At 42.5% G+C, this 23,483-nt stretch overlaps 1 protein-coding gene across 2 annotated transcripts; it reads right to left on the bottom strand.

Moving 5' to 3' along the window:
• Window positions 1–720: 720 nt before the first annotated feature.
• Window positions 721–23,432, bottom strand: CRNKL1 (crooked neck pre-mRNA splicing factor 1). 2 transcript variants are annotated; one of them, XR_003004325.1, is made up of 15 exons: window positions 23,294–23,432; window positions 21,544–21,696; window positions 20,610–20,701; window positions 19,633–19,791; window positions 19,002–19,168; window positions 10,988–11,166; window positions 9,658–9,828; window positions 8,069–8,260; window positions 6,997–7,056; window positions 6,251–6,331; window positions 5,244–5,483; window positions 3,975–4,076; window positions 3,272–3,520; window positions 2,131–2,368; window positions 721–1,187 (listed from the first exon to the last, which is right to left on the bottom strand). XR_003004325.1 is itself a non-coding variant. In XM_024753695.1 (14 exons), the coding sequence occupies exons 1-14, from the start codon at window positions 23,342–23,344 to the stop codon at window positions 2,183–2,185; spliced, it is 2,082 nt and encodes a 693-aa protein (XP_024609463.1). In that variant the 5' UTR covers window positions 23,345–23,432; the 3' UTR covers window positions 721–2,182. The 2 variants fall into 2 exon arrangements, 1 of the variants encoding a protein (XP_024609463.1); XM_024753695.1 differs by having other exon boundaries at window positions 721–2,368.
• Between the last annotated feature and the right edge of the window lie 51 nt (window positions 23,433–23,483).

A 23,483-nucleotide genomic window follows, 5' to 3' on the forward strand; every position in this document is an offset into this window, starting at 1 on the left:
AAGTTCTTCCCAGATAATTGTTTCCATACTGCTGGTCTCAGGTCTTTTCTTTGTCTAGTCTCACAGTGCTTTGCTTAAATCCTTTCAACAAAATACAAAAAGATGCTAAAATAAAGGGAAAAAAGAACCTAATTCCCAAAGAAAGGCCACGTAATTAGATCACAGGCTAACCACATATTTTCATGTGTAGTTTTCATCGCATGCAGTATCTGAAAATATCCAGTAACAGTAGCTAAAGAAAACGAAATAAATCACAGAAATGATTATTAAAGCCCTGTTACTTTTGTAAGGACTTATTTTGGTGGAGTTGAGGGTGAGAGAGAAGTGAGGTTCTCCCAGGAGAGTAATTTTTTCTTTCATGCATTTCACACTGGCACATTACCTGCCCGAAAGTGGCCTTAGGAGTTTACATGAGAACCTGACTGCTAGTTTTTTTCCTGACACACACATGCGACACAGAACGTGCGAAACAGAACGTGATTATGATTAATCACTTAGAGTAGCATCTGGCCTGTTTTCATCTCACCCCGTGGCCCTGTGCACTTAGCCAACTCAGAGGAGTGCTCCTCTTCCCTGACTGGACAGACCTTGGAACTCAACAGTCAGAGCCTATGATCCCAGCAGCTGAAGCTGGTCAGGTGACTGAAGTAGCGAGGCTAGGAGTAGGTTGCTTTCACCTGCTAGTCCTATTTCCTTCTGCCCCCAATTTTCAAGATACAATTTAACACTGTATTGATTAGCTTTTATTCCCTTGGGTGAATAATACACTTGAAAATGTAATAATAAATTTGCAAACAATATATTTGCTAATCGGCCTTATAGGTGAAAAAAACACAAATATACAGTTCTAGTCAAACAGCTTGTGTAGTGAACAACAACAAAAAAAAAGGCTTGAGAAATACAGGCTGGATTAAAGGAAACAATCTCTCAGATGAGTTAATTAAGGCAAGTATTTTTTGCCTGAGAATATAAGCAGCAAGTACATTATCATCTTGTGCTGCTTTGTTTCATGACTTAGCATATAGTTACCTCAGCTGTTTTTCACGTTCTAAGTCGAGGCTAAGTTGAACGTGTCAGGTTTTACAGGTAGACAGTCTACTGCAGCACGCCCGGCAACATTTACTGGTGCTCTAGGTAGAGATGATTCCCTTGTCCATTAAGTTTGGGAAACACAGCCAGCATTGCACCTGGGGATTCACAATGTATAGGGAATGTTATCAAGGGCCCTGAGAAGCCTAACTATGAAGAGATTTGTCAACAAGGCTTAACCCTTAACCTAGGGTTTCCCAAACTCACTGGAGCATGGGACATTGTTTTTCACAGCTCTTACATTACTATTCTTTAAACAAGCCACTGCAGAGCTCAACCAGTTTGGGAGACTGATTACAGCATAACTGAAATTCAACTAAAATGTTTTTGGTAAAAAAAAAAAAAAAGACCTTGTTCAGTAATACAGTAACTGGAAATTATTTTCTAACTGGTGTTTTCAAAAACACTTAGTATAAATGGCCATTAAGAAGGTATAGCTATTTAGAAGTTAATCTAAGCACATTCAATTCCACAAGGAATGAACATTATTTAAGAAAGTGGCCAGGAATGAACATTTTATTGAGCACTTACTCTGTGCCAGGAGTACTCCCTTTCTAACTTAATCTTCAAAATGAGCTGGCAAAAGCCCATTTTATGAGTGAAGGAACTGAAAATAGACGTTATGTATCACCAAATGGCAGAGCTGGGAATGGAACTCAAGTCAGTGTGACTCTTAAGATGTGAATAAGTTACAGAATTCAGATGAATGCATAAAACATCTTTATGAAGAAGGCAAGCATGAGAAAACTTCACCTGAAAAGTTACTGTGAAATGTAACTAAGAACTTCTAAAAAAAGACTCTTTCAAAATTTTGAGTTCGATCTAAAAGACACGCTAAGTGTTACCTTAAGGATTTCCTAATGCATGATGCATTAGGACAACACAAAATGTTGAGACTCAGACAGAGAAATCCAACAGTTAAAAAGATTCCTTTACTTGCAACCCACCCGTAACTAACCCAAGAACCTTTTAAAAATAATTCAAAAGTAGCTGCCAAAGATTCCCATCGATTCATCACTGGTGAAATATCCAAAAACTTACAGGAGTTGCAAGAGTTCCAAACTATAAATCTATAAAAATAATAAAACATCTCTCAACAGGAACAGGAAGGCCCGGACTCCTGCTCGGCAGCGTCCACATCTGGGTCTTCCTCGCCAGGCTCCTTCTCCTGCTGCTGTTTCTTCCACAGTTTGGCCATGGCCAGGAGCTTGAGGTTGGGCTGGTTGGCAGCATCTTCCGGAAAGATGTAATCATAGTATTCTTCCCAGCCTGCATCCGACTACAGGAAAAAAGTAAAACAGTTAAAAGATAAGCTAACACATGGCTAGAATACATTTCAGTTAAAGTGGAGAATTCTCACTGGGAAACCCAGGGTTCAAATTCAACTTACCTTCATTGTGCAAAACAACATCAAAGTCTACTTGGAAAGCAGAATTTTCAAAGAGAAATTAGAAGGGCCTGGCCTGGTAGAGTGGGAGCAATTGCTGTTGGATGGGTGTTGCTGCAGCTGTAGCTCACTGAGAGCTACAACCTGGTGGAAAATGCCCTAAAAATCTAAGCATAGCTCCTGTATGGTCAATCGAAAAGACAGTCAGTGTCTTCAACCCCATCTTGCAGTCTTATGTGTGAGTCTTTAAATTTTTAAAGATTTACTTAGTATTTACCCAATAGTGAAAGCCATAAATCTGTGATTATCCTGACACCCTGCCTTTGAATCCCGCCTCCAATCGGGCACTGATTTCACTTCCTAAAGGTCGCCCTGGTCCCAGCTCCCAACACCACCTTGCTTTGCTTACAATAGCCTCCCAACAGACCCTCCTCCAACAAAGCCCCTCAAATCAACCCGCAGGAGACACCAACTGTGTCAAGAGCTTTACTACAGCCTACAAAGCCTCCACCTTGACCTCCTGCTTAATGCTCCGGAAATACATTTCATGCAGTTTCTGGAACCAAGCACCAGGAAGAACCTTTGCCAACCCCCACCCCCCACCGTTCTCCAGCCCTGGGTGGACCATACACCCTGCTGTGTTGCCATGGTAGCCAGACTGTGACTGTCTCCTCCTCCAGCTGTCAACCCCCTTTCTCAGATTGTATACGTGCCACTTCAAAGTATGTATTTCAAAGTCGGGTGCATTTCTGCTCAGCTGGCAGGAAAGGACCAGCTCAGGGGCTCAGTTCTTACCCCATCATCAGCTTGGACCTTTCTTCTCTTCTTGACTTTCTCTGGCATGAGTTGGTCTACTCTCTCCTTATCTGATACTGTTCCAAATTCATCTTCAAAGCTTCGCCAAGATTCCAGCAACATAAGTCTCTCTTCCTTTTCTTCACAGTTTCGCATGGTTTTGTTAGCCTCTTCATAAATTTGTCTGCATTTAGCCAAACTTCCTTCCTTCCCTGAGGACAACTCAAACTGTGCAAAACTGATCCATACCTTAAAAAATATTATTAAAGAACCAAATTAACCATGTCACCCAGAAAACAATAATGTAATAATAAAGCTAATTTCTTGTTAGTGACATCTGAGCATAGTAACGTGTTCATCTCTAGTATTTCAATACAACAGACTGACTAGATGCTTCTATATAGTAATGGTGAAGCAGTCTGCTTCTACATCCAATTAGGTGTCTGAAATAGTCTCAAAATCCTGAAGTTTAATTTTTTATTCAACCCTACGATATCCAAGTTATTTACACGCAGTATAAATATTGACCTGGTATAAGCTTAACATTCCAAAGTCCTCTGAGACTCACAAGCTCTCTGTAAAAGGAAATCATATAAAATAAATATACTAAAAAATCCCACACACTTAAAATATAGAAATACACTATTTCTTCCGGACTGCTGATTCAAGCAAAATTAAAGATAACCCACAAAGCACAGGATACCTTGACATGTTGTGTCCGTTGAAGCAATCGTCGGTAAAGATTTCGTGTTCTTTCAGTTTCTTCCTGCTCAATTTCAAAATCAATATATGATTTCCAAAGCACCTAAGAAAGATAACTTCATAGGTCAGTCTTGACATTTAAGAAGCAACATGCCCCTATCCAAAGTACAGCCTAACTAGCATTCTAACCTAGGAAATCTAGGAACCTAGAACTTTCATGACCAATTAAGGAACAGACTGTATGTGGATACAAGAAATAATACTGGTGTTTACAGACTGGCCAAAATTTGGCTAAGTGTCTACATTATGAGAAAAAAGACCTTGGGTTCACTTTTGGATTCTCTTCTGGACTTATCAAAAGAGCAGGGTAACTTGCCAAACCTCCCAGGCACTGTCATGAGGCTGCCACAAACCATGGACTTGCGGGGAGAAAACAGGCCTGGATCAGCCAGTGCACACCGTTTTTGTCTCCACTCTAAGTTCCCTGATATGCCTGAGTCCAACTCAACAAGCATCCAGGGCACAGCTGCCCACCCACCTGGCACAGCCCGTCAGGGCACAGGGACCAGGAAGATGTGGCCCAGACGCCTGGAGGCCGCAGTCTGTGGAGCGGCTGAGGCCAAGTGATGGGACCAGTGACACACAGAGCCCTGCCCAGTGCAGTCAGCAGGGCCTGGTGAACCGCTCAGTGCAGGGTCACACCAGAGCAAGAGTCACTGAGCGAGCTCAGTGGTTCCTGAGAGGTTCACGCTGTCCTAGCTGTTGTTTGGTGCCACCTTGCGCCTCAAGCTTAGATCCTGACGGGATGATTTCAGGCCCTGTGGCCAGCCAGGCCGGCCTGGACAGGGGCAGTGGTACCTCCAGGAACATGCTGGTTTAGTGAGAGCCTAATCCAGGCAAAACTGCACCAGAGGGATCCGGGGCTGTGCAGTCTCAACCTTTACCTCCCTTGTTCTCCAGGTGGCCTTGACTGCGCTGCCCTGGCTCATCCTCTCTAGCCTTCTGTTAAGAGAAAGGGAGGAAGATCCCACCCATAAGATCCCAATTCATCCTGGCGTCACAGTGGGGCTGTGTTGTGCTGTGCTACCCGACTAGAGAGGGCTGCTTCCCCCGCCTTCCTGTCTCCAAAACAGGAAGTCCTAATCTGAGTGAAAAAGACTATAGGTGAGATGGTCTTTATGCTCTAAGAGGCACACATATTCACAAGGTCATCTGAGGTAACACTGGGCAAGCGTCTAAGATAAAGCCACAGTCACCCCGCGGGCCTCACCTCCGGCATGTCCAAGCGTGGCTGACTGATGGCTAACTCGTAGATGGCCCGGGCTCTCTCGATATCGCCAAGGATTGTCTCTAATTCTGCAAATTTAATCCAAGAGGTACAATTTTCAGGCCCAAATTCCAGGAACTTTTCATAAAGCTTCCGGCATCTGTCAAATTCTCGAAGCTGTAGCTCCAGTTCTATGTAACCTTTAAATAACTTGTTCTTCGGACACTTGCCTATGGAAGTTCCCTGGAAAAAAAGATAACCGACCGCTGTGACGTCTGAGTGGGTCTGACTTGTGCAGACATCCTCAGCCTGGCCTAGAAGCTGTTCTCTGCTGAGCAACAGCCTTGGCACATCAACACGGCGCACCACCCTCTCCCTCTGCAGTAACGCACTGCTCAAACTGGCTCGACAGAGACCAAAGGAAACCCTCCAATTCACTCAGCTGTCAAGTCGGCCTGCTTTGCAAGAGATATAGTGTTCCAGAACTGTTCAGAAAACTATTTTGAATTTCACCTGGTTTCTCAGGATGTCCTAGTGAATGCGGATGTCAGATGGACAACACCTCCCATGAGTAAAAGGATAATCAAGGGACGAACCCTGCTGCCCACAGCCAGGGTGAGAGTAGCTTACCAGAAGGATAGCTGCATCTGATCCTATTAAGAAATTTTAGAACACTTGTTAAGAGGAAGGTGCACTTAATACACCAAAAATCTTGTACAGGATGAGAATACTAAAGATCTAAGATTCGATGTCTCTAGCCGGAGGAAAGATCTGGCAAGATCTTTCTTAGAGATCTGAAAGATCTCTAACTGTCCAATGTTGACACAGAATAACTTAAGCATCATCACCCAATCTTTCTTCAAAGGCCGTGCTTTCGAACAAGTCTCAGGTTATAAAGGCACAGTATTTCTGCTGCCTTCTCAAGAGGAATTACATAACCTGTAAGCCTTAAGATTTTAATTTCCTTCTCGAAGGACTTAATGATGCATCTTGAGCCTTTCTTTACTCACCAAAGCTCTTCTGGCAAATGGTAAATTTTTCTGTCTTATTTCAAACTGTGCATACAGTAACCACATTTTGGCAAATGTGAACTAGAAAACAAAAGCACAAAAACTCACGTAAGTTAAATTTAAATTAACAAGGGCCACAGACGAACTTCTCTAAAGCTACAGAGCTAGGACGTACATATCTTTTCATTTATAAGCTAAGAAGACAATATTTGACAGAAATTAGGAACAGTAATCTAGGCACTTCACTATAATGCAGGGCTCTGCAGCCCCTACTGAGAGGCAGCTTTGTTTGTGGGTGTGCTGTGATCAGGCAGAACATGGCCCTCTATTCTAGAAGGCAACTCGGTCAACACCTCTGTCTCTCATGCTGGGAAATACATAGAGATCATGTGTCAACCATCCCCAGAACACGCGTGTTCCCTGCGCCTGCGGACGACCACACAGGTGCCAGCAGCCGGTTGGCTGTCCCCTCTCATGCTGAGCTCAGTCTCTTCTGATTACCATCCTCCTGGAATTTCTCCATTAGCATATGCACCAGTCATTGGTCACTTAACACAGGCTGCCTGCTCAACTAGACTGTAAGCTGTTTTCAGAGGCAAAGAGTGTATCTTATTCTTATTTATGTTTTCCACAGAGCCTAGCACAGGGAAGAGCCAATCAATAAATATGATTTCACTGAATTATTTCACAAGTAACAGATGCAGGAGTTTGATGTGTCTGGAACAGAACATTTAGAGCAAACATACCTTTTTATGAGGAATGAGTTCCAAAGAGGCTTGGTAAACTTGTCTTGTCCTCTCCGGATCCTGCATTAGGGTAAGAAATTTGCACAAAATATTTACGTCTATTACTAATACTAATTTTACTATTACTAATAAAAATATACACCCCTAACATTGACTATGTTCCTACAAGTTATTTTCAAACCCTGATTGCATTTATGATCAAAATTGAACTGCCTCTGGCCATCAAACTTTGATCACAGAATCACCCACAATACAGCCCTCAAACTCTTTTGCCTGACGGCAGAAACAAAGATGTTCTACAGTCTCGGATCAGCAGCAGAAAGTTAACCTTTTCCTATTAACTTACACACAACCAACTTCTGAAAATTTGCTAAAAGTAAGAATGTGCAATCCAGCTGGGATCCCTCTTCAGGAGAAAACCCAGGAAACTATAGATAATGAAACTAAGGGCTAGTTCATTGTTCCCTTTCAAGTTCCAAGTAATAATCTTGTTGCAGCTCAAGGTTTAAAAAAAATACAGCAAAACTAAAAACCACCTCACCTATGTCCACTACAGGTGTACAGAGTTTAAAACGTGGCAGAGGGGACTTCCCTGGTGGCATAGTGGTTAAGAACCCGCCTGCCAACGCAGGGGACGTGGGTTTGATCCCTGGTCCAGGAGGATCCCACATGCCGCAGAGCAACTAAGCCCGTGCACCACAACTACTGAACCTGCGCACCTAGAGCCCATGAGCCACAACTACTGAAGCCTGTGTACCGCAACTACTGAGCCCACGAGCCACAACTACTGAGCCCACAAGCCACAACTACTGAAGCCCACGCACCTAGAGCCCATGCTCCACAACAACAGAAGCCACCGCAATGAGAAGCCCGTGCACTGCAACGAAGAGTAGCCCCCGCTCCCTACAACTAGAGAAAGCCCGCGTGCAGCAACGAAGACCCAACGCAGCCAAAAAAACCCCAAAAAACAAACAACCTTATAAAATGTGGTATCAGTTCCCAGCCGCGCTAGCAGGGCCAACGCGCAGGGGAAGGAGCCCGCCCCCAGCCACCCCAGGACTAGGCTCTGCACCTTCGCCTCCAGCTCCTCGTAGAGGGCGTAGTTGATCCACAGGTAGATGTAGCGCTTCCAGTGCCTCTTCTCCTGCACAGGCGGCACGTTGGCGATGGCTCGCTCATAGACTTCCCGCACTGTCTCTGCCTCTGCGTCGCTTTCGACCAAGCGCAAGTAATCGAACCATGCATCGTAGTTGTGCGGGTTAGCCTAGAAAGATAAGGTTAATAATTAGAAACCAAACCCAGAGCTGCACCTGCGGGACTATGTGAGCTGAAAGAAGGCAGCAGACTGACTTTCTGTACTCTAGCAACTTTTTTCTAGACTTTACAGGCTATTTCATTTAAAAATACCATTCTTGAGGTTCTATAATAGAAAAGGAAAAGGACTATAGAAGACAGACTATTAGCCAGAGGTTCCCTCAGCAAAGCCCCTTTTATCTACAACAGCTTATTTTTTTGGACTATACCAATTTTTCATTTTTTTTTCAAGAAGGTGTAAGTGGAAAAATGACTTAGAGACAAATACATAAAGATCAATAACAATTGATGTTTTTTCCTTTTTTTTAATGAAGCAGCAAATGGTAATCAGAGTAGACCTCTGCTCTGGTGGTGCCCTGGATGCCTCTCCTCCACAGAGGTGAAGGGTGCCAGCTCCCCGTCTTCCCACCCCAGCAGCCACCGCACTTGGCTGAGTAAGGACCCCTGCTTGAGGGTCTGGTGCACACGAGTGGGTGACGTGGAGATGAAGCACACTAAGAACTGGTTTCTGGAAGTAGTATCCATTGGTGGGTCAGTCATCCCTGGCCAGACTGAAATGTGACTGTCTCATCTCCTGCTCCAGGACTTTCTGCAACTGCCCTGATTCCCGCCCATTATCCAAGTCTGCTCCTCCAGCTTCCTATTGATTCTGTAAACCTCCCAGTATCTATAGCTATGAAAATAGACATCTATTTTTTTAATGTGTCTTTGTTTATATATGTGACTCCATAGCACTATGCCTAGATTTAAAATTACAATGGAATTATACCATGCTCACAACTGCAAAACCTGCCTTTTCAATTAACGGCAATATGTCTTGAACGTATCTTGCTGACCCCATTTAATACCAGACTTAGTCCTTTGTTTGGAGATATCTTAATTAATTTGGCCAAGCAGAAGTATTTTAAAATACAGAGCAGAGCAGTAAAGGAAAACACTACTACCTTTGAATTCAAATCAAAATAGTACATTACAGACAGAGATGAGAATGGAACCCTAACTACAATATGTCTTTTGTTCAAGCAATTAAGCCAAAAGGTAATGTATAAAAATGGGTTTTTTCGATCAATCTCTGACTCTTCCATCTTCTTTAAAAAATGAGCTCAAATGGATTTCAGATTGCTTTTGCTCAAGTTCTTTGTGTATAATCAGCAACCAACAAAGTGACTTCCAACATGCGAGTGGCAGAGCAAATCCAAGCGCTGTCTGCTTGCCTTTTCTACCAGCCCCGTTTACCTCCCCATCTGGAATGCCAATTTACTGCACACACTGGATGGAGAGCGATGCTGTGGCCCAGGACTAGCCAGCAGGTCCCTGCCAGCACAACCACTCACTGCCAGTGCTCACCTTCACCTCCTCCTCGTACTGGAACCTCCGTTTGCTCACGATGATGTCTTCAATGCCCCGCCTGTCACCAAACTTCTTCTCAAAGATGGTGTAATTTTTAAAGAGTTCCTGGGCTTCCTGCTTTGAGATTCGATCCAGGGCGTACTTATAGATCACTCGTACCCTCTCAAACTGAAAGCAGACAGGATGATTATCTTCCAGAACACAGTATTCTCACTCTAGCCACAACTTGAAAAGTAATTATGACATAAAACATTACTTGTAAGTTAGATTATGAGGCCTCAAAATGTCCAAAGTACGACTTTTCTTCTCCCTTTTGTTGAGGTACTTTCAGCCAGGATGGACTGACACTCTCTTCTGAGCCCCACATTTAACAGTGTACCTAACGCTGCCAGCTCGATGTCATCCATGCATCTCAGACTCACCCAAGCTCACTCCTCCTGACCAGCTGGGTCGTTGTCAGACTCCCCGTCCTGGGCAGTCACACCCACCACCCTGATCACACACCTGCTCTATCAGGGGCCTCCCCAACTCCTCTCTCCTGCATTCCTCACACTGGCTGCTTCCACAGCCCAGCCGTTTCTACCTCCTCAACACAGCCCTTCACTTCTCCCCAGGCCTCTGCCAAGCCACCTCCATTTCTCCCTGGTCCATATGAAAAGCGCCCCCATGCCCACTCTGCCGCCCTCCTCCCAATACACTCTGCATGAACCAGCCAGAGGCTCCCCTCACAGCACAGATGACATCCGACCACTTCCTGCTTAAGACCCTCCACACTTCCCACCGGCCTGAGGACAGAATCTGAACTCACCTCTGGGACCTGTGCAAGACCCTGCATTCAGATCCCAGCCAACCCCTCCCCATCCTGTATTATCTGAGCTACATTTCAGGATTATTTCCCATACATACTATGGGAGAAAATAACTGACTTCTCGTGGGACAATCTCCGTTTCCATTTCATATTCTGTTCTCTTACTGAAGGCTCTGGGGCTTTTTGTTTCCCAGGTTCATTACCTGTAAAGCCCTTTAATCAGAGTATCAAATGACTCTCAGTTTACAGATGATATTCTCATTTAGGTTTAAAGACTTAATTTTGAAGCAGAGCACAACAAAATGAAGACAGTTATAATATAACCCACAATCACGCACTCCCAGTCTGCAGCTTAGCCAGATATGTGCTGTTTCCCTTGACAAATCACGGTTTCATATTTTGAAAGCATTTTCTCCAAGGATAAGTGAATAAGAAAATGTAAATGAACTCAATATGCACAAAAAGTAATCTTTTCTAAGCTGTTTTGCAACATAATCAAGTTCCTTTAAGTTTACTTACTTCTTTCTGATTTTCCTCAAATTTGGCAAAGGCAACATAAAGGTGTTCATCCATATGTTCATCCCCAAAGAATTCGACAGCTCTCTCATACACCTTCCGCGCATGGGCAAAGTAACCGTGCTTTTCTTCAAAGCGGGCGTACTTGATCCAGTTCTTCACATCAGGGTGCACAAGAACAAGTGAGCGGGATTAAAGAAAAACCAGGCAGAACAACGTGGTTTAGAAAACAAAAACCCAAACCCAGAACCTCAACACCACACACTACGGGTGGCTACAGGGGTGATAACACATGTACAAAGGTGGAGACCCACTAACCTGTGACCACCCAAGAGGCCATGTCTTGTTTGTGTGGCCTCCTCCAATTCTTATTCAGTATTTCAGGAGTGGTACAAACAGGAGTTTGGATCCACGAAAAAGCTGAAGCCTATGACTAGCCACGTGATCTGGACAAGTCATTAATCTTATCTAAGCCTCAGTTTTATCTATAAATAGAGGAAAATAATACCAACCAACCTCATTTGATGATTGCCAACTTTAAATGAGAAAAATGTGTGTAAAGCTCTTAGCAATTTCAGGCCAAAAGAATGTGCTCAACAAATGGCACTTTTTGTAGTATCTGCTCAATAACATTAATATTTGAATTACTGATTAAGCAAAAAAAACATGTGGGAGGAGTCAAGATAGCTGAATAGGAGTACATGGAGCTCACCTCACCCCACAAATACATTAAGAATACATCTACAAATGGAACAGTTCTCACAGAGCACCTGCTGAACACTTGCAGAGGACCTCAGACACCTGAAAGGGCAAGAAAGATCCCTGCGTAACCAGGTAGGACAAAAGAAACAAAAAGAAGAGGAAGGGGGATGGGACCTGCGCCCCTTTGGGGGAGCTTAAGGAGTGGGGAGGCTCCCGTGCCAAGGGAAGCCCCCTCCCTGGTGGGGAGATAGCTGGGACAGAAGGGGAGCTTCAGGGGCTTGCAGAAGAGCACAGCAACTGGTCTGTGGCAGGCAGGACAGAGTGTGACCTACACAGATGGTCCCTGCCTCAGCCCTGCACACCCCAACCTGAGGTGTGTGTCTGCTGGTGCAGAAGGGGATGGGTGCTGGAACGTGGCGTTGGAGAGCAGACCCGGGTAGAAGACTGCCGTTGGCGGCACAGAGACAGCCTGGAGGGACAGGAGTGTGGAGCTCCGGCAACCAGGAACGTTTATGGAGGAAGCTGGGGCTGCCATTGCAGCCTCCTTCTCCATGTACCAGGCCCTGCCTCCACATGCACTGGGAAGGACTCCCACGTGGGTGGGCTTGAACACCCCAATTCCTGGCCCAGCCCACTCCAACCTGAACCCAAGGAGGAACAGGCCAAGACACATATTATTGTTTTGTTTTGTTTTTTTGCGGTATGCGGTCCTCTCACTGTTGTAGCTTCTCCCGTTGTGGAGCACAGGCTCTGGACACGCAGGCCCAGCGGCCATGGCTCACAGACCCAGCTGCTCTGCAGCATGTGGGATCCTCCTGGACCGGGGCACGAACCCGTGTCCGCTGCATTGGCAGGTGGATTCTCAACCACTGCGCCACCAGGGAAGCCCCCAAGACACATATTAATCAAAGTGAGAAAAATTAAATACAAAGAAAAAATATCAAAGCAACAAGGGAAAAGCAACAAATAACATACAAGAGAATCCCCATGAGGTTATCAGCTGATTTTTCAGCTGAAACTGCAGGCCAAAATGGCGTGGCACCATATATTTAAAGTGATGAAAGGGAAAAACGTACAACCAAGAATACTCTACCCAGCAAGGCTCTCATTCAGATTCAATGGAGAAATCAAAAGATTTACAGACAAGCGAAAGCTAAGAGAATGCAGCACCACCAAACCAGCTTTACAACAAATGCTAAAGGTACTTCTTTAGGTGGAAAAGAAAAGGCCACGACTAGAAACAAGAAATGGGAAAGCTCACTGGTAAAGGCAAACATAAAGTAAAGGCAGGAAATTATCCACACACATTATCAAAACCAGCGACCGTGAGAAGAGGAGAATACAAATGCAGGAAATGGGAAATGCACTTGAAATTAAGAGACGAGCAACTTAAAACAACCTTATATATATATATACATAGACTGCTATATCAGAACCTCATGGAACCTGCAAACCAAAAAACTACAATAGATACACACACACATACACACACACAAAAGCAATCCAAACACAACACTAAAGACAGTCATCAAATCACAAGACAAGAGAACAAAAGAGGAAGGGAAGAAAAAAGACCTACAAAAACAAATCCAAAACAATTAAGGAAATGGCAATAAGGACATACATATCGATAACTACCTTAAATGTAAACAGATTAAATGCTCCAATCAAAGGACACAGACTGGCTAAATGGATACAAAAACAAGACCCATATATATGCTGTCTACAAGAGACCCACTTCAGATCTAGGGACACAGACTGAAAGTGAGGGCATGGAAAAAGGTATTCCATGCAAATGGAAATCAAAGCTGGAGTAGCAATACTCATGTCAGACAAAACAGCCTTTAAAATAAAGACTTTTACAAGAGACAAGGAAAGACACTACATAATGATCAAGGGATCAATTCAAGAAGATGTAACAATTGTAAATATAGATGCACCCAACATAGGAGCACCTCGATACATAAGGCAAATGCTAACAGCCATAAAAGGGGAAATCGACAGTAACACAATAATAGTGGGGGACTTCAACACCCCACTTTCATCAATGGACAGATCATCCAGACAGAAAATCAATCAGGAAACACAGGCCTTTAAATGACACATTAGACCAGATAGACCTAATTGATATTTACAGAACATTCCATTCGAAAGCAGCAGAATACACTTTCTTCAAGTGCATATGGAACATTCTCCAGGATAGATCACATATTGGGCCACAAGTCAAGCCTCGGTAAATTTAAGAAAATTGAGATCATATCTAGCATCTTTTCTAACCACAACGCTGTGAGATTAGAAATCAATTACAGGAAAAAAACTAAAAAACACAAACACTTGGAAGCTGAACAATGTTACTAAACAACCAAGGGATCACTGAAGAACTCAAAGAGGAAATCATAAAATGCCCAGAAACAAATGACAACAAAAACACAACAGTCCAAAACCTACTGGATGCAGCAAAAGCAGTTCTAAGAGGGAAGTTTACAGCAATACAATCTTACGTCAGAAAACAAGAAAAATCTCAAGTAAACAACCTAACCTTACACCTAAAGCAACAAGAGAAAGAAGAACAACAAAACCCCCAAAGTTAGTAGAAGAAAAGTAATCATCAAGTTCAGAGCAGAAATAAATGAAATAGAGAAAAACAATAGGAAAAAAAAATCAATGAAAAGCTGGTTCTTTGAAAAGATAAACAAAACTGATAAACCTTTAGCCAGACTCATCAAGAAAAAAAAGGGAGACGCCTCAAATCAATAAAATTAGAAATGAAAAAGAAGGTACAACTGACACCACCGAAAAACCAAAGATCATAAGAGACTACTAAAGCAACCATACGCCAATAAAATGGACAACCTAGAAGAAATGGACAAATTCTTAGCAAATTCTTAGAAAGATACAACCTTCCAAGACTGAACCAGGAAGAAACAGAAAACATGAACCGACCAATCTCAAGTACTGAAGTTGAAACTGTGATTAAAAACTTCCAACAAAAGTCCAGGACTAGATGGCTTCACAGGTGAATTCTACTGAACACTTAGAGAAGAGTTAACACCGATTCTTCTGAAACTTTTCCAAAACATTGCAGAGGAAGGAATACTCCCAAGTTCATTCTACAAGGCCACCATCATCCCAATACCAAAACCAGTAAAAGGTACCACAAAAAAAGAAAATTACAGGTCAATATCACCAATGAACACAGATGCAAAAATCCTCAACAAAATACTAGCAAACCTAATCAAACAATACATTAAAAGGATCATACACCATGATCAAGTAGGCTTTATCCAAGGGATGCAAGGATGCTTCAATATCTGCAAATCAGTGTGATACACCATGTTAACTGAAGAATAAAAACCATATGATCATCTCAATAGATGCAGAAAAAGCTTCTGACAAAATTCAACACCCATTTATGATAAAAACTGTCCAAAAAGTGGGCACAGAGGGGACATACCTCAACATAATAAAGGCCATATATGACAAACCCACAGCTAACATCATACTCAATGGTGAAAAACTGAAAGCATTTCCTCTAAGATCAGGAACAAGGCAAGGATGTCCACTGTCACCACTTTTATTCAACATAGTTTTGGAAGTCCTAGGCATGGCAATCAGAGAATAAAAATAAAAGGAATCCAAACTGGAGAGAAAGTAAAACTGTCACTGTTTGCAGACGACATGATATTATACTTAGAAAATCCCAAAGATACTACCAGAAAACTACTAGAGCTCAATCTGGTAAAGCTGAAGGATACAAAATACACAGAAATCTCTTGCATTCCTATACACTAACAACGAACGATCAGAAAGAGAAATTGAGGAAACAATCCCATTTACCATCACATCAAAAAGAATAAAATACCTGGGAGTAAACCTATTATGTAAGAAGGCAAAACACTTGTACTTAGAAAACTATAAAATGCTAATGAAAGAAATCAAAGACGACACAAACAGATGGAAAGATATAACATGTTCTTGGATTGGAAGAATCAGCATTGTCAAAATTACTACACTACCCAAGGCAACCTAGAGATTCAATGCAATCCCTATCAATGGCATTTTTCACAGAACTAAAAGAAAAAAAGTTTTAATCTGTATGGAAACACAAAAGACACCAAACAGCCAAGGCAATCTTGAGGAAAAAAAACAGAGTTGGAGGAATTAGGCTCCCTGGCTTCAGACTATACTACAAAGCTACAGTCATCAAAACAGTATGGTATTGGCACAAAAACAGAAATATAGATCAAGAGAACAGGATAGAAAGCTCAGCGATAAACCCACACACCTATGGTCAACTAATCTATGACAAAAGAGGCCAGAATATAAAATGGAGCAAAGATACCCTCTTTAATAAGGGGTGCTGAGAAAACTGGACAGTTACATGTAAAAGAATGAAATTAGAAAACTCCCTAACACCATATATAAAAATAAGCTCAAAATACATTAAAGAACTAAGTGTAAAGCCAGATACTCTGAGAGGAAAACAGGCAGAACACTTTGACATAAATTGCAGCAACATCTTTTTGGTTCCACCTCCTAGAGTAATGAAATTAAAAACAAAAATAAATGGGACCTAATTAAACTTAAAAGCCCTTGCACATCAAAGGAAACCATAAACAAAACGAAAAGACAACCCACAGAATGGGAGAAAATATTTGCAAATGAAGCAACCAACAAGTGATTAATCTCCAAAATATACAAATAGCTCATGCAGCTCTATATCAAAAAAACAAACAATCCAATCAACAAATGGTCAGAAGATCTAAACAGACATTTCTCCAAAGAGGACAGAGAGATGGTCAAAATGCACTTGAAAAGATGCTCAACATCACTAATTATTAGAGAAATGCACATCAAAACTTCAATGAGGTATTACCTCACACCAGTCAGAATGGTCATCATCAAAAAGTCTACAAACAGGGCTTCCCTGGTGGCAAAAGAGGGAGGGGATACGGGAATATATGTATACGTATAGCTGATTCACTTTGTGATACAGCAGAAACTAACACACCACTGTAAAGCAATTATACTCCAATAAAGATGTTTGAAAAAAAACACAAACTACATATAGAACTGCCATATGATCCAGCAATCTGAGCATACATCTGGAGAAAACTGTAATTTGAAACGATACGTGCACCCCATGTTCATTGTAGCAGCATTTACGATAGTGAAGACATGGAAACAACCTAAATGTCCATTTACAAAGGAATGGATAAATGAGATATCGTACATATATACAATGGAATACTACTCAGCCATAAAAAAGAACGAAATAATGCCATTTGCAGTAACATGGATAAATCTAGAAATTATCTTACTAAGTGAAGTCAGGCAGAGAAAGACAAATATATATCACTTATATGTGGAATTTAATTTAAAAAATGATACAAATGAATTTTTTTGCAGAGAGAAACAGACTCATCGATCTTGAAATCAAACTTATGGTTACCAAAGGGGAAATGTCAGGGGAAGTGATCGACTGGGAGATTGGGATTAACGTATACACACTACTATATATAAGATAAATAACAGGGACCTACTGTATAGCACAGGGAACTCTACTCAATGTTCTGTGGTAACCTATATGGGAAAAGAATCTGAAAAAGAATGGATACATATATATGTATAACTGATTCACTTTGCTCTACATGTGAAACTAACACAACACTGTAAATCAACTATACTCCAATAAAAACTTAAGGAAGTTCCCTAGCAGTCCAGTGGTTAGGACTTGGCGCTTTCACTGCCTTGGTCCAGGATCAATCCCTGGTCGGACAACTAAGATTCTGCAAGGTTCGTGGCGCAGACAAAAAAAAAAAAATCTTAAAAAAAAAGAAAGGAAGAAAGAAAAAAACATGTCACAAAAGGAAAACTTCTAACCAGAGCGTAAAGAGAAAGTTCTGAATTACCATTTACTTCTTCACAGGACGTATGTATTTTTAATCTACCTTCCGTGAAGAAATCCTTAATTTCTTAAGTAGTAATACATTCAAATAGGGCAACAATGTAAAGAGTGCAGGCTCTAAAGCGGCTACTGGGTTCAAATCCCATCTCCATCACTACCCGAGAGACCCTCTCCTGCCTGTTTCCTCATCTGTAGAATGAAGCAATTTCCTGAGTCACAGGACTGTGGTGGGGATTAAAGGACAATATCTGTAAAGTGCGTAGAATAATGCATGGCACAAAGCAGTCGCTATAAATGCTGTTGTCAAACTAGTAATATCAAAATGAGTAGTCATAATTAAGATGTTAAAATTGCATAATAAAGTTGAGTCTTGGATCTCGCAGTAGTTATGTTCTATGAAGTCATTCTGCCTAGCAAATACCAAATCACTGCTCCTAGGGGAAATACACACACACACATATATACACACACACACACATCTCACACAGATTGTGATTTTAAATCCTAAAAACAACTAATGTTGGTAGATTCTATTTTCTTTATGAAAGAGAAAACAAATCTCAGAAGTGTTAAGTGACTTGCCTGAGGCTGCCCACCAGCTGGTGCCAGAAAAAGGATTCAGCCCCATCCAGCTGGCCCCAGAGCTGAAGTGTCTCTCTCTCCCCTGTACCGCCCCTGCCATCCCTTGACCCGGTCATCCTTGCAGGACAGCAGAGACAGAAGGCAGATGATTGTCTTGTTTGTCCTCAACTGGGACCATGTGCCTTGGGGTGATTCAGTTTTCATCACTCTGGGCTTGTCTGCAAATGACTGCCAAAGTACCACAAATACTGATTTTGGGTTTACAAATAAACTTTAGCAAGTAGGAGAATTCACAAGTACAAGAACAGTGAAAAAGGAGAATCAACTATTTCAAGTTCCTGAGAGTGCTTTCCCGTGTTACCATCTCCTCTTCACAGTCAGCCCACAGCGGGAACTTTTACCTTCCTTTTAAAGATGAGGACACCAAGGCTCCAAGGAGTTACCCGATGCATTGAGGTCACATGGCTAGTAAATGGTAACCCTCTAGATCGACTCCAGTACCAGTGCTAATGACCAACATACACCCCAGAACAAACCAGGACCCAATGCAGTGGCCAGGGCCTTAGGATGTCACCTTCCACAAGGAACCACATTGTTAATGCCAAAGTATAAACAGACCAAAGTCTCACTGGAAAAGATTCAATTATCCAGACCACAAACTTTTTTTCTGACCAACCTGTGTCCCTAGAAAATATAAACGAAGTCTACGCAGCAGATGTTGACTTCTAGGCCAACATCAATGACCACATGTCCCAACCAGACCACAGCCCCACGGGAGTGCAGCACCTGGGAAAAGGGCACCACACAGACCCGTCCAAAGGATATAGCGTTCGTAAATGGTGCGGGCCCGATCCACCTCTTTGTATCTCAGCTCGAAGTTGATGTAGGAGTGCCAGGCCTGCTCCTCTGGCTGCCACTCCATCCAGCGCTCGAACACCTGCCGGGCACCCGCCATGTTCCCCAGCATCTCCTCCATGTACGTGTACTTGTACCTTTAACAAAATCATCCTAAATTATCTGTCATGGTCAAAATGACTTAGGGAAAAAAACAGTCTCTGGCAATCTCTAGCTCTAACTTTGTTAAACATGAAGAAGATTTAGGGCTTTCTCTTCCCTAAAGGTTAAGTCAAACATGTTTTCTTATTAAAATGTAAATCTGAAAAGGATCAACCATTGGAAAAAAGGATTTTTCTCCTCAAAAGTTGCTTAGTTTGACAAGATGATTTTTATGCATAAAAGATTACAACCAAAATTTGTTTTGATTACACAGCTATTATACATTGAGATTATAACTTAGCAGACTAAAGGACATTAAAACATACTGATAGTATGTTTAAAGAAAAAATAAGATGTAAGATTAAATATATATACGACTACAACTATAAGTAAAATAAATACACAAAAATGGGGATATTTGTAGTCTACAAAAGGCCATTTCAATAGATCAGAAACTTACCAGAACTGGTTGACGCGAGGCAGAGTCGTTATGGCCCGGTCCCAGATATTTCGGGCATGGTTGACCTGGCGATTCTTCATTTCCATTTCTGCATATTTCAGCCAGAGTGTAATATTTCGATAGTCCACATCCAAAGCACGTTCGTATATGGATCGAGCCCTAGAGAAGCAAGATTTGGAGGGTATCAGAAACAGTACACGCAACACACATGCAAGCATTTGAAACCATCTGCAATGCTCTGCTATTCTGTCAGGTGTTTACCATGAGCCAGGTTCTGGGCATAAAAAGGTGAAAAGATCTGATGTTCTCAGGAATCTTAACAAGACTCAGAGAAAGACTGACATGAGTGTAATTGCAACACAGTGTGACAAATGTTATAGTCAAGGTCTGCACAAGGAAGTAGAGAGGAAAGAAATGAAAACGTCTGGTGGAAAAGGCCAGGCAGTAGGTAAGAACTTGGGAAAAGTTCCAGAGGCCAAGATGGGTAGGGAGGATGCTCAGTGCGGGCAGAGAGAACAGCCAGATGTCAGGTTGAGGAGGCAAGATGTGTCCAGGGAGCGACAGGTGCTCAGGCCCCGCCAGAGCAGGTGGCAGGCTGGGAGAACACAGAAAAGGGGACAACAGGAAGGCTCAGGCTGTGATGTCATCTTTTTGGCCACTGGTTTTCAGTGGAATAATTTTTATTTAAAAAAAAAAAATCCCAATATGGAGACAGCAGATGGAACTGCACTTCTCTGGCTATAAAGTGTGTGCCCATGGCAAGACCCACCCTGGAGAGCCTCCACTGCTCCCCCCAGGACTGTTCTACCACAGTGGCCCTCATGCCCCTCAAAGGAACCCTAGGGTCCCATGGAACACACTTAGAAAATTATTACCAGAGACACACGCTTTTACTCGTGCTTTAACTTTTGCTATGTTTTAGTATCTGGTAATTTATGAAATTTTATTTATACAATTACATGCTCAGTGATTTTTACCTTTGAATCTCCTTTAGACTCTCTTCCCATTGTGCATATTTTATCCAGTTACTAATCACAGTCCTGTTTTTTCTTATGTTATCTTCAAAAGTCTGGCAAAAGGCAAAAAGGGTCAAATTAAAGGGAAAATAACTAAAAATGATATCGTCTTTTGTCTATTGATCTTTGTACTAAGAAGGTTATTCATTTTGCTCTTATTTAAGAGAAATTACATCCTGGAAGCCTCAAGAAATAAGAAACCTACTAAAGAAGGTTATGGTCACAAGTGTCTCCTTAAAGTCTTACATGCAAACAGAGAGAAAAACTTCAGATAAAAAGAATTATTAGTAGAATTGTTGATATTTTCTCTTATTGCTCATGACAACTAACTGGTACTTTAATATACTCTACACTTTTCCTAATAAGAAAACGTTTTTACCTATTTTAAGTCCTCTCAATGTCTCAGAATTTCATACACAGTTCATTGAGGATAACTAATAAGTAGATACAGTAAGATTAGCAGTTTAAAATGATCCCACATCCTAGGGTGAGAAGGTCGGATCAGATCCCCAAGTCTTCTCGCAGCTCTATCCCAGGTGTTACCTCTTAACACACAAGGCGGTACAGACAGAAGAACATAATGCAATCTCGCTAATTCCACCCCTCCTCCAGCTGTCTGTTGTTCTGCCTGTTAAACTTCCACTCATCTTTGTTTCAGCACCAAACATTCTGTCTCTGATGGATTTAATTTCTTTAAGACAGACAACTCATGGCATATTTCATAGAGCTTAGCACAATGCAATCACCTGGTAACCAGAAGTTATACTATTCATGTGGCTAGAAACACTCACCTCTTCTGAGCTTCTAGTCTCTCTAACCAGTGAGGAACTTTTCAAACTCTGACCTATAAATTCCTAACAACATCAACAGACTAAAAGATATCACATGGACCCACCTTCCTCTTCCTCAGTTTGTAATCATTTAACTCTTCTTCATCTGTGATCTTCTGTTGAGGGGGAGGTGGAAGAAGCTCAAGTTCTCTTTCCTTAGCTTCTCTTAGCAGCTGCTCTGCAGTTATCTGCACCTCAGCTGGGGCTTTGTTTTTCACCTTTTAAGACAGGAAACATTTCTATTTTTAGCAAGTGCTCTCAGCAAGAAGGTTTGAGAAACAAATGAACATATTTTTGGATGTGAACTTTATAAACATTACTACAAGATGCCCTCTTTGCATCACATGCTCCCATTTCTCTATGAAACAAGGTAAAGAAAATATTTTCTATCTTATGCAGGGTATCTATTACAAAGCCATAGGTAAAAGCCTCAAGAGACAAGATAGCAAAACCAGCAAGTTTTCCTTTTAGAATAGTGTAATAATAAACTTCGAGGCTGCCTTGGTAAAATTCTCACAAAAGGTTTTGTTTTATCAAGATGTGTGCCATTTCTTATCTGGCATTTCAACCTCTATTTACAGAAGTCTTCAACTTCTGCCCCAGGTGGATAACTGCGTTTGACTTTTCATGGCATTTCAAAGACATATTCAGTAAGTTCCCATCATTAGACTGTAAGCTTCTTGAGGTCTCAGAGCTGTGCTGTCCAACACAGCAGCCATGAATCACTTTTGGTGAGTCCAAACTGGGCTGCAAGTGTAAAACACACAAGGGGTTTTGAAGACTTAATATGAAAAAGAGAATAAACTACCTAATTAAACTTTTTATATTCCTTACATGTTGGAATGACACTATCTTGGCTACACCAGCTAAATATAATATATAAATTAAAATTCACGTCACCTGTTTTAACATAGCTATGAGAAAACTTACAATTACCTATGTGGCTCATGTTATATTTCTATGGGACCCATGGAGCCCAATAGAAGTTTATGGAACTGAATTATAAGAAATATTAAGTATTTAATGCCATGTGTGGAATGATGATAATGATAATGACGATGGCTCATACCTAATGAGCATTAACTACCAGAAGCTGTGCTATGTGCTTTCTACGCATTATCTCAGGGGGTCATCTACATGGGTATGTAAAGGACAGGCTCCAGAAATAGACTGAAGGGAGAGTATCTGTAAATGTTTTAGAACAAAGCCTGTCACATATATTAAGCACTCGCTAAGTATTAGCCGCCGACGGAAATATCAGCGCGTTTCAGATATTTTGTTTAATTGCTTAAATTATGCCAACACACAGCTCTTCTCATCTACTCTCATTCCCTCCACTTTCAGCTGGGTAACTCCTATTCCGCCTTCAAGGGTCAGCTTAACCATCTCTTCCTCAGCAAAGTTTACGCTGGAAACCCCTCACACAAGCCCAGATGCCACGGCATATTCCACTCGGCCTCAGTAGCCTTTGCAAGGTTGCAATTTTACACTTAAGGTATCTTACTGGAGGGCTGCTCGTCGCCCGCCCTCGTAGGAGCCCCCCAGCGCCTAGCGCTTACCCGGCTCAGCTGGTCTGTATTGAAGGACCCCACTCCTTCCCTCGCAAAACACCTCCCCACACTACGGCCCCGCGGACACTGGTGCGTCTCCCCGCCCCCCGCCCCCCACCGGCTGGCCCTTCCCTCCCGCTCCCCCGCGGTCCCGCACTGGGTGGGCCGGCTCCCGGGACCACACGCCTCCCGCCCCGGGCACCACTCAGGCGGGGCCAAACCCTCTCCTAGGCCTCCTTCCACGAAGCCCCGCGCCGCCGCCTACCTTTGCCACTTTGGGGATCCTCTGCTTCCCGGCCGCGGTGGAGGCCGCCATGGCTGCAACGGCAGTCTCAGGCGACCCCTAGACCCCAGAAACGGGCCCAGGGTACGCGCCGCACCGCAAAGCCTTCCTACAAGCTGGATCCCGGAACGGGAAGCGGAAATGGCTGGAGTGACCTTTGACCTCCCTCTCG

The sequence above is a fragment of the Neophocaena asiaeorientalis genome, unplaced genomic scaffold (assembly GCF_003031525.2).
Source record: "Neophocaena asiaeorientalis asiaeorientalis breed wild unplaced genomic scaffold, Neophocaena_asiaeorientalis_V1.1 scaffold302, whole genome shotgun sequence".
Taxonomy (NCBI): Eukaryota; Metazoa; Chordata; class Mammalia; order Artiodactyla; family Phocoenidae; genus Neophocaena; species Neophocaena asiaeorientalis.